Below are 14481 nucleotides of genomic sequence, written 5' to 3'. Positions count from 1 at the left end.
TCCTGAACTATGCAACGGACATGAAGGGAAAATTCGCAAGAAATCACCCACGTCGCATTGAGCCATGAGTAGGATCAAGAGAAAAGTCCGCCATAACCCTTTGGAAACTAGCAAAAAAGTTTTTGAAAATGCTGGCTTTCTGATGTGTAAGATCAACTTCATGGCGTATTCTGAAGATGGTTGGAAAATGTAGAAAGCCAGAGGTTCGTCCTCCATTAAAAGATATCCACAAGAAAAAGAGGATCGATTGAGCAAGAAATCAAATGAAGCTGAAAATTAAACTGTTTTCTTACATTCATTTTTTTTTGTTTTATTTACAATGTTCATAAATATTTAATTATTGTCCGATGTAAGTGCGGAATTAAAATATTTACAATGTGCTTGTAATTCTATATTTTCTTATTAAAAAAAAAAATGGTTTGTTCAAAGAAAATGAAAATGTATTGCCATAATTTAATTGTGATGCGAAACATTTTCTGCTCCAAAATAGAAAAAAGAACCAATCATGGCGTCTTATTTGATTGAAACTCGTAAATATCATACCTCAAATAATTTGCAAAAATACAATTTTCATAAATATTAATTTTATTAATATTTGATTATATTATTTTTCACTTTAACTGCGTTCAAATAGTTCAACATCAGGTTAATAACATTTTTATTTTCTAATTTTTTTTTTTTTTTTTTTTACAGTTTTTGTAAATATTTAATTTCTTTATTCTTCAATTGACCAGGGCTAAAATAATCAAATCTCACTTCAAGAAACGTTAAAATATTTTTTTGTATTAAAATGCATTCTAGTCTTTAGCTATACAATATTACAAAGATCCATAAATAAACGTTGCTAACATTCTACGAGTTCTCATAGGATATGAAAAAAGTTTCAAAACAAAAAAGAAACGATTTTATAAAGCTTGTGCAGAGGTAGGCCAGTTACCTTTCGTTATTTTTGTTTCCTATTTATAATTTTCTCAAAAACCTTTATGTTTAAAACGTGATATTTTAAAGTAATATTTGAATGTCCATTCATTGGTATGTATGAATAAATGTATGTTCATATAATTTTCATACAATGCATCAGTCAGTGTTTGTGTAAAGTCATAATAATAAAATTATTAAGATTGGATTATATGAAGACTATATGCTACGTTTTTTATTGGTAATAATGAATTTAAAAAGTATTTCTAATCTGCAACTCTGAATTTTTAGATGCGATGTGAATGTTTGTATTGTTTTGGTTACTCGGACAATTATTCTTAACTTGGGTGTTATTGGCACAACGTTCCGGTCGTGGTAACCTACGACCTTCCCCGGGTGTGAAATTCCCGTTTCCTTTTCTCTACTAAGGAAAAAAAGGGTTAGCTCTGCATTGCAAGAGTTCGAACCGTGGGTTTGAGGCTGTATCCGTAAATCATAAAGAAAATCCAATCTTCAGGGGCCACTAAGATATTTCTTAAAGGTTTTATTAGTGAATAAAACGTTTTACGACATTCCACGCGTATTCTCGTTTTTTTTTTTTTTTTGAAACACAATGCAAGGGAGACATCTCCAAGGGAAGAAGTTTTTTTTGTTAAATTATCTCCCTTGTGTTGGGCATTTTTTTTTTTTTTTTTTGCTATTTTTCCATTTTTCTCCTGTGAATTTATAATTAGAGGAATCCAAATGCGGTTAAATTCTATACTAGGACGGCTAATGATATTATTTTCTACCATATGTGCTGCTTCTTTAAATTTTCTGATCCGCCATCTTTCTTATGTATCCAGTATTTTGACATCATTCCACATTGGAGGATGGGTACCCTTCTCTCTCGATTCTCGAGAAGTCTTTGACCAAGCCGGATTGAAGAATGTCTCAAAAAGTACTTGATGTCGCCTTCTGAAAGAAGTGCCAAAGTCTGTTAAAGCAACACCACATACAAAACCGATTGAAATGGGCAGAGGACAACATCAAAAAGGGATTTTTCCAAAGTTTTGTTCACGGATGAAGTGTGTGTCACTCTTGATGGCCCAGATGGAGCAAGCGATGGGTCCTAGATGGACGACATCATCATCAGCGTTTAAGGCGCCAGCAAGGTGGTGGTGTGATAATGATTTGGGCTGGGATTATCGGAAATACTTTAGTTGGCCCATGGAGAGTCTCAGAAGGCGTAAAAATGACGTCAAATGCTTACATGTTTTTCTGAAGGAGCATGGCTGAAGACGCAAAGGTTGACGTTGATAAGAACCATAATTTTTTGCAAAATAATACTCCTTCGCGTGCAGCAAACAAAAGCAAAAAATATTTGCAAGAACTGGGGTTCTCTGAGCTACGGAAGATGGAGTGACCTGCGAATTCACCAGATTTTAATCCAATTGAGAACCTATGGAGTATCATGAAGCGACGCCTCTATGCAAGTGGACGCCAATTTAAGAGCAAAGATGAGTTGTGGGATGCTCTTCAAGAGGTATCTCGAGGGATAACTTTTGACGAAATCACAAATTTGACTAATTTTGTGGACCAACGTCTTTTCCAAGTCATTCATAAAAAAATGAATCGCATATGCCAATCATGTCAACGTAGAAATTGCTATGTAGTTATTGTGTTCTAAGGAATTTTCCTAGTTCATTTAATGTTTAAATATTATTTCAACAAACAAGTTATAGGTATATTGTGTTTTTTTATCAACCTCGTTAATAACTTGACACACTGAAATAAACAGATATTCCTATTTTCTGCCATACTAATACTGCTTTAAATATTTTTATTTTTTAACTGGCGTAGCTGAATAGTATTGTAAGCACTTTTTCAAAGTTTTATAGTTTCACTCGTTCCTTAAATATTTTAAAAAATGTATACTCGTTAATAATTTGATACACTATGTGTATATATATATATATATATATATATATATATATATATATATATACAGTGCCACGCAAAAGTATTGGATACATTACATTTTTCTTCAGAACTTTAATTAGGGTTCAAGATTTTACCTAAAATTTGGTCAGTATATTCCTATTACTATTCTAAATTATATTTGGAGTAGTAATTACAAAATTAAAGTTTAGAAAGTGTATATTTAAGGAAAAATATGAATTAACAAACGCAAAAGTATTGGATACACTTTTAAAAAATTCTTTTTCTGAAATAAATTTAAATGACTTTTGCTTAGCGTGTTGCAATAATGCAAACGAGTTATGACTGACCAATCAGAGAGCTTTACATTAAAATAATTTTATAAAATTCTTCCAGTTTAGGTTCACTCCTTCAAAGTCAACCAGTTCATTTATGAAAATGCCTAAAACTAAAGAGTTGTCAATAGACATTCGTCAAAAAATCATTGATAAGCACAAAGAAGGAAAAGGGTATCGAATAATATAAAGGGAACTTAGTCTACCACTGAGTACAGTTGGAAACGTTATTAGAAAGTTTAAAAACCCTGGTGAACTGTTGCAAGTCTTCCAAGATGTGGTCGGCCAAGAAAATTAAACGAAAAAAAATCAAGGTGGGTAAGCAGAAAGGTACAAAAACCCCTTTTTTTACTCGTGGTGAAATTAAACAGACCTCAGAGAAGCTGGGATTAAAATGAGCGAGGATACAATAAGTAGAGTTCTAAATCGTGCAGGTTTTGTATCAAGGTCCCCAAGAAAAGTTCCATTATTGAAGCTTAAACATGTCAGATCACGTTTGAATTATGTTAAAACATATAGGGAACAACCCCAAGAATTTTGGAACAAGGTAATCTGGTCAGACGAAACGAAAATCGAAATCTTTGGAAGAAACACAGCAACACATGTATGGCGTAAAAATGGCACCGCCTATAACAAAAAGAATACCATTCCTACGGTAAAGTTTGGCGGTGGTTCGATTATATTATGGGGGTGTTTTTCATTCAAAGGTACTAGTGAACTAGAAATCATCAATGGGTAGAGTGAATGGACGTATGTACAGGGAGATTTTGGAGAAAAATCTCCAGAAATCTGCTGATTTGTTGAAACATAATAGCAATTTTGTGTTTCAGTAGGGCAATGATCCCAAGCATACTGCTAAACTAACCAAAGAATGGCTTAGAAATAACGAAATTGACGTTCTTGTTTGGCCCAGTCAGTCTCAAGACCACTGTAACACCCTCTCTGGTAAAGTTACGTTGGGACCCCTGATCTTCGAAAACTTCGTAAAACTCGGCTCGTATCGTCTGGTACTTCGAGAGGCGTCACATTGAATCTAGTATGCTGAAAACCAATAAAAAAAAAATTCACGCAGACAAGGACAACAGACGCTTGAATTCTATTCTACTTCACAACATATATTTGTGCAGCTCGACTTATAGTCGAGATTTTGAAATCTTGGGCCAAAATCAACATTCAATTCCCATGACCCCAGGGGTCATCGGCTGTCAGTCAGAACCCGCTGGCACTGACTCGTCAGGCCAGATGATCTCAAGCCATTGTTCTAACATTTCCTGTCGTCAATTTTGAATAACAAAATATATCTCTGACTTCCAAACAATAAAGCAATATATATATATATATTCTTTTGACAATGAACTAAAATATACATCTATACCTCTTACTTTAAGTCTTTGGGATATCTTTCGTTCCCCGGGATCTATTAAAGCTATCTTAGCATACCCGGCTCCCCAATGAGGGGCAATTCGCTTTCTCAGGTCGATCACGTGACACCACAACCCAATTGAAAATTTGTGGAAAATATTGAAGACCAATGTTCACAAGAGGAATCCACAAAATGTTCAACAACTAGAACAGTTCTGCAAAGAAGAATGGCGCAAAATACCTGCATATCTTTGCAAAAAAAAAACATGTGTACAACTATAGAAAGCGATTTGAAGCTGTTAAACGCAATAAAGGCTATGCAACCAAATATTAAGTCAATGTATCCAATACTTTTGTGTTAGTTGATTTATAATTTTCCTTTAATATAAACTTTCTTAACTTTAATTTTGTAATTACTACCCCAAATATTAGTTAGAATAGTAATAGGAATATACTGACCAAATTTTAGGTAAAATCTTGAACACTAATTAAAGTTCTGAAGAAAAATGTAATGTATCTAATACTTTTGCGTGGTACTGTATATACATATTAATATGTATATACATATTAGTATGTATATACATATTAATATGTATATACATATTAATATGTATATACATATTAATATGTATATACATATTAATATGTATATACATATTAATATGTATATACATATGTATGCATATTACTATTATATATAAAAATATTTTTTGAATTTCTTGATTTTTTTGTGTCTAAATAAATATGTAAAATTATTAAAAATAAAATAATAAACGAAGTTTAGCCTTTGAAATCCCTGATAAACCGCGATATTTATTATTTAACGCAAGCAAAACATACACTTTTCTTTTTGAATACTTGTCCTTGCGGACCGATAGCGTAGTTATTAGAATACTTGAAAAAATCAATTGTAAAAATATTCTCCTGAAGGTTGAAGGTTAAATCTTCAGTACGGGAGAAAAAGTACAATTGCGAATTATTTAGGACCTCTGTCCAGTTATTCCGTCCAAATTCCCGAGTTCGACACAAACATTTGCGAGTTCGACAAGATACACCTGAAGAAAATCGAAGGTTACATCGAAATGTTGTGAAAATCACACTAAAGATGAGAACAGTAATCCAATGAATCCAAATAATACAAATTTTTATAATTGTCTTTACAATTCGAAACAAAAATAATGGTTATTCTTTTTTCTGTTTACAAGAAATATATAAATATTTCTTTAAAAGATTTGACAATAGAATTGAAAGAATGTTTTTTTTTTCATATTAAAACAATTGTTCTGTTTTGTTTGTTTATTTCATTGTTGCTGTTTTTTTTGTCTTTTTTTTCTTTTTTTTTTTTTTTTTTGGCAGTTACTGATTGTCGGTATTTCCGCTGTTATAACGGTGGGATCTGTCGATCAACTGGACTCTCAAACAAATGCATTTGTCGGTCAGGTTACACTGGAACAAGATGCGAACGTAAGTTTTGTTGAAACTTCAACTACATTATTTAACTTTACTTATTAACTTTAATGTTTTTTTTTATTCAATTCTATGTTTGAAAAATTCAGACATGTCACGTTATTTCATATTGTTTATTGTTTTCTTTAGATATTTTTTATTGTGATATCGTTTACTTTTGATGTTGTTTTATTGTGATATCGTTTACTTTTGATGTTTTATTGTGATATCGTTTATTTTTATTTTGTTTTATTGTGATATCGTTTATTTTGATGCTGTTTTATTGTGATATCGTTTATTTTGATGTTGTTTTATTGTGATATCGTTTTCTATCGTTTATTTTTTTATTTTGTTTTATTGTGATATCGTTTATTTTGATTTTGTTTTATTGTGATATCGATTATTTTGATTTTGTTTTATTGTGATATCGTTTATTTTGATGTTGTTTTATTGTGATATCGATTATTTTGATGCTGTTTTATTGTGATATCGTTTATTTTGATGCTGTTTTATTGTGATATCGTTTATTTTGATGTTGTTTTATTGTGATATCGATTATTTTGATGATGTTTTATTGTGATATCGTTTATTTTGATGTTTTATTGTGATATCGTTTATTTTGATGCTGTTTTATTGTGATATCGTTTATTTTAATGCTGTTTTATTGTGATATCGTTTATTTTGATGCTGTTTTATTGTGATATCGTTTATTTTGATGCTGTTTTATTGTGATATCGTTTATTTTGATGTTGTTTTATTGTGATATCGTTTTCTATCGTTTATTTTTTATTTTGTTTTATTGCGATATCGTTTATTTTAATATCGTTTTCTTTAGATATTTCTTATTGTGATATCGTTTACTTTTGACCTCGTTTTACTGTGACATCGTTTTCTTGTGCTTTTGTTTTATTGCGATATCGTTTGATATCATTTTCTTTAGATATTTGTGTGATATCATGGGGTTCCGTTTTCGAATCTCGCTAGATTCAGTCACTTTGAGTCGTAGACGCAGAAACACGTGTCAGTGGATAATTATATTTTAAAAATAATATATATGCCGCTCCCCATTAAGGGGATACCAAATTAGCCAAAGGAAAAATTATATCCAAATGGCATTTAGGTAAAAATCCACATTCGTATAAATAATCAAATTTATTCAAAGAGTATCACTAACAAAAACAAATAAACACACACACACACACACACACACACACACACATATATATATATATATATATATATATATATATATATATATATATACTAGCATGGGTGCCCGGCGTTGCCCGGGTGTTTGCAGGTGTATGCTGAGCAAAAAAAAAAAACGGTAATTTTTTTTTTAACTTTGACCCCTAATGTGAATATTTATTGTTTTAGGCTAAAATCAAGTTATTACATTAGATCCATGTCCAAGTAACCAATATCTAAAACGTCAAGTGTTTAGACCCAAAATTGTTGGAGGAGTTTGGTAGAGTTCTCAAAGGTCAAACTGTTGAACATTGACCCCTTGATCACCAAATTTCTGGCCGAAACCCGATCACATCGATTTTCCCAAAACTCAGTACCCTGTATATCAAATTTCGAGTCTGTACACTAAAAATTGACAGAGTTATTGCGTAGGGAAATGTACACAGACACACACTTTCACTTATATATATATATATATATATATATATATATATATATATATATATATATATATATATATATATCCCATCATAAAAAATATATATATTTCCTTCAAAACTCTGGCCTTGATGGAGAGGAGACAAAATTCCAAATGATCGGAAATAACAGCAAGAGGATATTTGATTCCACACACACACACACACACACACACACACACATATATATATATATATATATATATATATATATATATATATATATAATCGCGTGGACACACCAGTTCTCGTCAGATCACCGAAGTTTAGCCTGGTAAGTACCAGATCGGTGACCATTTGGGAATTCGAGGCGCTCCATGTTCTCTCTGCTTATCTCGGCATTTATTTCCAGTCGTCCTGTACATACACTTCACTTGCCATTCGTATTTAACAATGTCGACCCAGGAGAGGTGCAGTTGGAGATTGAGTACCTCTTGCCACAAAAACTTCACGCGCAAGCACCCCCTATGTGGGTATCCATAGTCTGTCAGAGACTGAAAGAGCTTTATATATATATATATATATATATATATATATATATATATATATATATATATATATATACTCGGGTTTTTTTATTCAAAAGTAATGGCCTAATGAATTCAACGAGGTTGTTAGATAGTGCTCAATAAAAAGAGCTGATAATACTTGTTTATTGTTATATAAACATGCTCACATCCCGCTGCTATAAATAGCCACTTGTTTCAATCAAACAACAGATATCATCAGGCAGCGACTTGACTATTCAAAAGTTCAATGAACTTCATTGAACTTTTGAATAGTCAAGTCGCTGCCTGATGATATCTGTTGTTTGATTGAAACAAATGGCTATTTGTAGCAGCGGGATGTGAGCATGTTTATATAACAATAAACAAGTATAATATATATATATCGCTTGAAAAATAACAACAATAACAAAATCTAAATTTATAAGCGATAAAAATAAACAGTATAATGGCCTAACGGTTAAGGCACCAGACTGTGGTAAACATGGTCTGAGGTTCGATCCCTAGAAACAGTTAAACTACGCTGATGAGAGGTAAAAACCTTGAAACACGCGTGTACGTAGATTACTGTTTTAAAAATAATAAAATAAATAAAAATGTTATGTACGTCCAAATTAAAAAGGGCGACTTTCTAAGTAAATAAAAAAATGAGCTCCGAGGCGGCGCCAATATTAACCGTAGTTATCACTTGAAAAATAACAACAATAACAATATATATATATATATATATATATATATATATATATATACAATGCCACGCAAAAGTATTGGATACATTATTTTTTATTCATAACTCGAATTAAGGTTTAAGATTTTACCAAACATTTGGTCAGTATATTCCTATTACTATTCTAACTAATATTCGGGGTAGTAATTACAAAATCAAAGTTTAGACTGTTTATATTTAAGGAAAAATATAAATTCACAAACGCAAAAGTGTTGGATACATTGACTTAATATTTGGTTGCGTTCAACAGCTTCCAGTCGCTTTCTATAGTTGCACACATGTTTTCCAAAGATTTGCCGGTATTTTGCGCTATTCTTCTTTGCAGAACTCCCTTAGTTGTTGAATATTTTGTGGATCCCTATTGTGAACGTTGACATTTGTCTTTAATAAATATAAATGGCATCTCAATAGTATTCGTACTTGTTCACTGTTTGTTAGTGTTTAAACTTTTTCTTAGTCATGGAACTTATTCGTTGAAATATTGATTATAAAAAAAAAATTATATTAAAAAAATTGTTATGATGTTGTTGTTGTTTTTTTTTCTTTCAGTTATTGATTGCAGATTTTTACGCTGTTTTAATGGCGGCATTTGCAGATCATTTGGACGCTCATATAAGTGCATTTGCCGACGAGGTTATACTGGTCCGCGATGCGGACGTAAGTTTTATTGAAAATTCAATTACATTATTTAACTAACACTTATTTTATTCCATTTTAATTTTGAATAATTTCAGTCTGTTTCGTTGTGTTGTCATCTTTTTCTTTTGTAACACACAAATACCGAGTCGTATGCGAAATGACGTAACGGTAAAGAAAAAAGACGACTATAAAAAGGAGAGTCGATCACGTTTGAGACGTGAGTGACGTTACACCCGTAACGGGAAGTCACGCGTGATGGGAGAATGAGGAAATAAGTGTCGATGTAACAAAAATACAGAAACCGAGTTATTACTTGTCTTATGTTCCTTTGCGACGTAGACTGCATACAACGTGTGGGTCCCGTGTGAACATGTACTATGTATCGTTTTCTTTCGATACTGTTTTAGTTTTAGTTTTTCATACACATTCGAATAATTTCAAAAATATTAATTTGAAAGATGTAAAGTGAATTGTTATGTGATTAATCAACTCGGAATATATTTTGTTTCATCTACAAATTCAGCTTTTTAATATTAAAAAAAAAAAACAGTAATTATCGCTGGATATCGTATTGTTACATTATTGTTAACATATGTTCGATTTATATGTTACGAACTTGATTTTTAAACCACATTTTAAATAAACACTTATCATGTAAAAATGAATAGCTTGTAAATGAATTTACTAATATAATGTTCCCTTTCGAGTGTAGTTAATCACTAAACTAATATTTATTTTTCGTAAAAATACGTGAATCTTCGGTCCATTCTCATAATTGCATTTAATATTTGAACAAAACCATAAATTTGATTTACTATATTAATAAAATGGGCCAGAGACTTCCATAAATTTACATTTTCAATATGAAAACAAGCGAACATTTCTTAATCAAATCTTTCCATTCATCAGTTACAGTATTTCATAAAGTGTGTTTCGCGCAACTATGTATACATTTCATCCCCATTTTAAAATTATTTTATTTATTCCAAACAAACTGCCTCTCCCAAATACGTATTCCTAAAAAAATGTACCAGACAGTTTCACTCTCTATCCATTAAGTACTCTCACTTCACGTCACCGTGTTACTTCCTTGACAGGTATAATTATTTCTACACCACCACCACTTCTTGATTCATTTCTAACCACCAACTAATTCTAACATAATACACTAGATTTTAAACATAAAAGTGCATTCCATTTAAATTCAATGGGGCATTCTAATTGTATTCGAGGAATATGGGAATACCAGAATGCTTTTTTTAATATTTAAAAAAGACGTTTAAATTATCATACAACTACAAAATGATGATTGTTGGATTTAATAAACGTGACGTTTGCTGACGTCACCTCTAATGGACCTGACCTTTAGCCAATATTCTAAGAATGCCCCATCTTATTTCTTGTTCGTTCCAGGATTTAGATTTTGCTTATTCGTTGAAATATTGATAAAAGGAATATATTTTTAATACTAAAATAATGTCCATGTTTCGGTCTTTTTTTTTGTTTGTTTTCTTTTTTGGGTACTGATTGCAGGTATTTAAAAAATTACTTATTGATGAAGGCTTAAGTTGGCCGAAACAATTAGTTCATATTGTTTTAATTTATTAAAAATAATCTTCTAGCACAGAATTTAGTTTTCAAAAAGATTCTTTATAGTTTTCATTTTACTGTAATTTCTGGTGTAAAATTATTGAATCTATTACACACGTCGGTAATGTTCTCTCTGCACAAACTCAAAACATTAAAAGCCGTCTTCATTTGACACCAGAAGAGAATAGCTATATTCGGCGTTCACCATTATAGATGACAAAAAATAATAAAGGAAAAAAATGCCTATAACTTATTGATGAAGGCTTGATTTGTCCGAAATATTTTTTATATCAGTTTCGTTTACTGAAATTTGAATTTCGTTTCAAAAATGGTTTCTCATATATTTCATTCTACAGTGCTCTCTGATAATATTGAATCTATCTCCTATCACAGTAGTTTTGTCCAATTCAAGTTCCATCGGTTCAGAAATTAGATCGAAACAACAGCTGAATAATCTAATATATATAATTAAGTAGTTTAATTAGATAAGGCGGAAATATCAATTCCTTATTTTATTCTGCAAAGTAAATCTTTACTTTTCTTCCTTCGATGATTTCACATAAACATAGAGGAAAAATAACACATCAAATTACTAAATATATTCGTGTATATTAAAACGAGCAATTTAATTTGAAATTTAAGTTCTATCAGTTAAAAGTCATGCGGCAAGATTAGCCGTGTTATAATTAAAACTAGAATATGTACCCGGCGTTGCCTGGTATTAAAAGTAACGTTAAAATTCATTTAAAAAAATGAAGTAAAAACGGAAGGAAACTGAGACATGTGTATGCGGTTATTATGTTCAAATTATATTAACACAAAAAAGCAACTCAAAATTATGCATGTTTCTTTCAAAATGTTTTAAAATTTTAAAATTCGATCCAAGCATATATGTTTCTTTCTGCTACCCGCCAAAGAGAAGGGATACAAATAAACTCATCAAGTAACAATAAAATACAACGTTTTAGAAGTTTGAATCAGGAGAAGCAAAAATTCGGTTATCGTCAAAATTGTTTGTTTATTTTTTACTTGGAAGACATGGACAATCAAGATATGTTCCATTCTGATTAATAATTACCTTCCTCTCAAATAACGTTAACTCCTCCCAACTTCGCTGCGTTAGGAATGGTTTTCTTGATTGCTGGGCCATGTCTAATTATTCAGCCAAACAAATAAAAACCGGAAGTAAAAAAGAACATGACAATCTTGACTATAGACAAAACTATTTTATATCTCTTCTAATGTTCTTAAATTGTGATTAAGCCATCTATTTGAACGAGTCGGAAACAGTTGTTGTAGGATGATTAAAATCGTAGTTGTTGAATTAACAATTTGAGCTTATTAGTTTGTTTTTTTTAATATGCCACAAGAACAACGCCGGTATAATATTTAAAGTTATTTCAGAAATCAATTTAAAGATATACCAAAAATAAAAGTTCATTTTAAAAGAAAGAAAATGAAAACGCTTCACAGTATGTGTAATTTAGAGTTAGCTTTCGAAGTAATCGTCATCAACATCCAGCATCTTTTACCAACGTCTCCAGCTGTTTAATCCTGTTGCGGAAGAACTTGGAAAGTTTGGACGCAAAAACGTCCGTTAAAGTTTTGTCGCAAGTCTACTTTATTGATGAAGGATTTCCTACGAAGATGATTATCTCGGGAGTGTAAGAAGTGGCAATCGGATGGCGCAAGGCCAGGCTAATAAGCTGGATGGCACAAAGTCTCCAACCTAAATTGCTGTATGGTATCCTCAACCACGGGCGCGACATACAGCTTAGTGCTGCCATGGAGAAAAAGCACTCCTCTACGATTCGTCAGTGCTTGCTCTTCTGGCGAAATGTCTCTTGCACGCGTTTCAATTTCTGTGAGTAAAGATCTCCGGTGATCATTTGCCCTGTTAGTAGTAGTTAATGATGAACTACTTGACGACCTGTCCACCAGATATAAAGCATAATCTTGCGTGGGTGTACAGGCGATTTTGCGGCGTGAAAGACAGCACACCAATATCTGGAACACTTGGGAGAACCATCTTTTCACCATATAATTAAGAATAATGTTAAGTGAATTTCTAAATAAAATGCTTAATGTTGCAATATTTTAAGTTATAAAGTTATGTTTTTTACAAGAATATCTTTTCTTTTTCTTTTCCAGTTTTAACAACTAGTACTTTTACTTTTCTAAGTTTAATCTTAACCATATTACTTTTCATGCTTGCCTTTTTTTCTATATAATTTAAATATTGATTAAGGAATCTCATGTAAATATCCAAACAGCACTTATGATTTTTTTTTCAGGTACTGATTGCAGGTTTTACCGTTGTTTTAATGGCGGCACATGTACACGACATTTGGCATCATACAGATGCTACTGTGTGGCGGGCTACACTGGACTAAGATGCCAATGTAAGTATTGTTCAAATCACAGTTACATTATGTGACTTATATTTATTTTAATCAATTTGTAAGTTGAATGCTACAAAGACACATTGTTGTATTGATGCTGGTTTTGTTGATTACTTGCAACATTGTTTGCACGTAATATTGTGTTAATTTTGACTCGTTACATTGTTATGGTGTTTTATTGTTTGCTTGCAGTATTGTTTTATTTTTATTGCTTATATGTAATACTGCTTTGCTGATTACTGTTTTTTTTACTTCTAATACAAGGTGTCCCACTTAAAAGTAGCGCATAAAATGTAGTAGAAAGGACGAACACTCTTTCATAGTTTTAATTACCTGTAGTGTTAAAAAAAAGATGCTGGAAGTGCTCCCCGTTGACATCTATGTATTTCTGGGCGCGTTTAAAAACGTTTACAGGTACTGCCTGTAGATCTTCTGTGGTGATTCTCCTGATAGCATTATTCTTCTTTAATTGGTTTAGATTGCGACGATTATTTGCATAACCCTTTTGTTCATGGTGGCCATAACCTTTTGCTTATTATTCTCTCGTTCGTAAACATGTCATGAACTCCTGTCAGTGATCTGTGAATCGTGTGGCATGTTGCGCCATCTTGTTGGAAAAATAATTTAATTTTGTCTTGTGGTGTCAGTTGGTCTATAAGAGAAAGATTAGCGAGATCGAGTTTCTTTCAAGTGGGATATTCTGCATTATTTTATTGTTTGATTTTTTGAATATTTTATTGTTTACTTGTGAAATTATTTTATTGTTTACTTGTGAAATTATTTTGTTTACTTGTGAAATTATTTTATTGTTTGTTTACTTGTGAAATTACTTTATTGTTCACTTGTGAAATTATTTTATTGTTTACTTGTGAAATTATTTTATTGTTTACTTGTGAAATTATTTTGTTTACTTATGAAATTATATTATTGCTTACTTGTGAAATTATTTTATTGTTTACTTGTGAAATTATT

General features: G+C 31.3%; 1 protein-coding gene across 1 annotated transcript in view; it reads left to right on the top strand.

The window, feature by feature from the left end:
* The window catches only part of LOC145245621 (uncharacterized), a 128984-nt gene that overhangs the window by 42043 nt on the left and 72460 nt on the right, over positions 1-14481 (top strand). Inside the window, exons 7-9 of the mRNA XM_080107188.1 lie at positions 5892-5999; positions 9428-9535; positions 13402-13509. Coding sequence (XP_079963314.1) covers positions 5892-5999; positions 9428-9535; positions 13402-13509 — 324 coding nt within the window. The remainder of the gene's footprint in view (positions 1-5891; positions 6000-9427; positions 9536-13401; positions 13510-14481) is intronic.

This window comes from Euprymna scolopes, chromosome 23, assembly GCF_053919585.1.
Source record: "Euprymna scolopes isolate OS-2025 chromosome 23, ASM5391958v1, whole genome shotgun sequence".
Classification (NCBI taxonomy): domain Eukaryota; kingdom Metazoa; phylum Mollusca; class Cephalopoda; order Sepiida; family Sepiolidae; genus Euprymna; species Euprymna scolopes.
The sequence above is the reverse complement of the archived record's forward strand: the minus strand, read 5'-3'. Positions and strand labels throughout refer to the sequence as shown.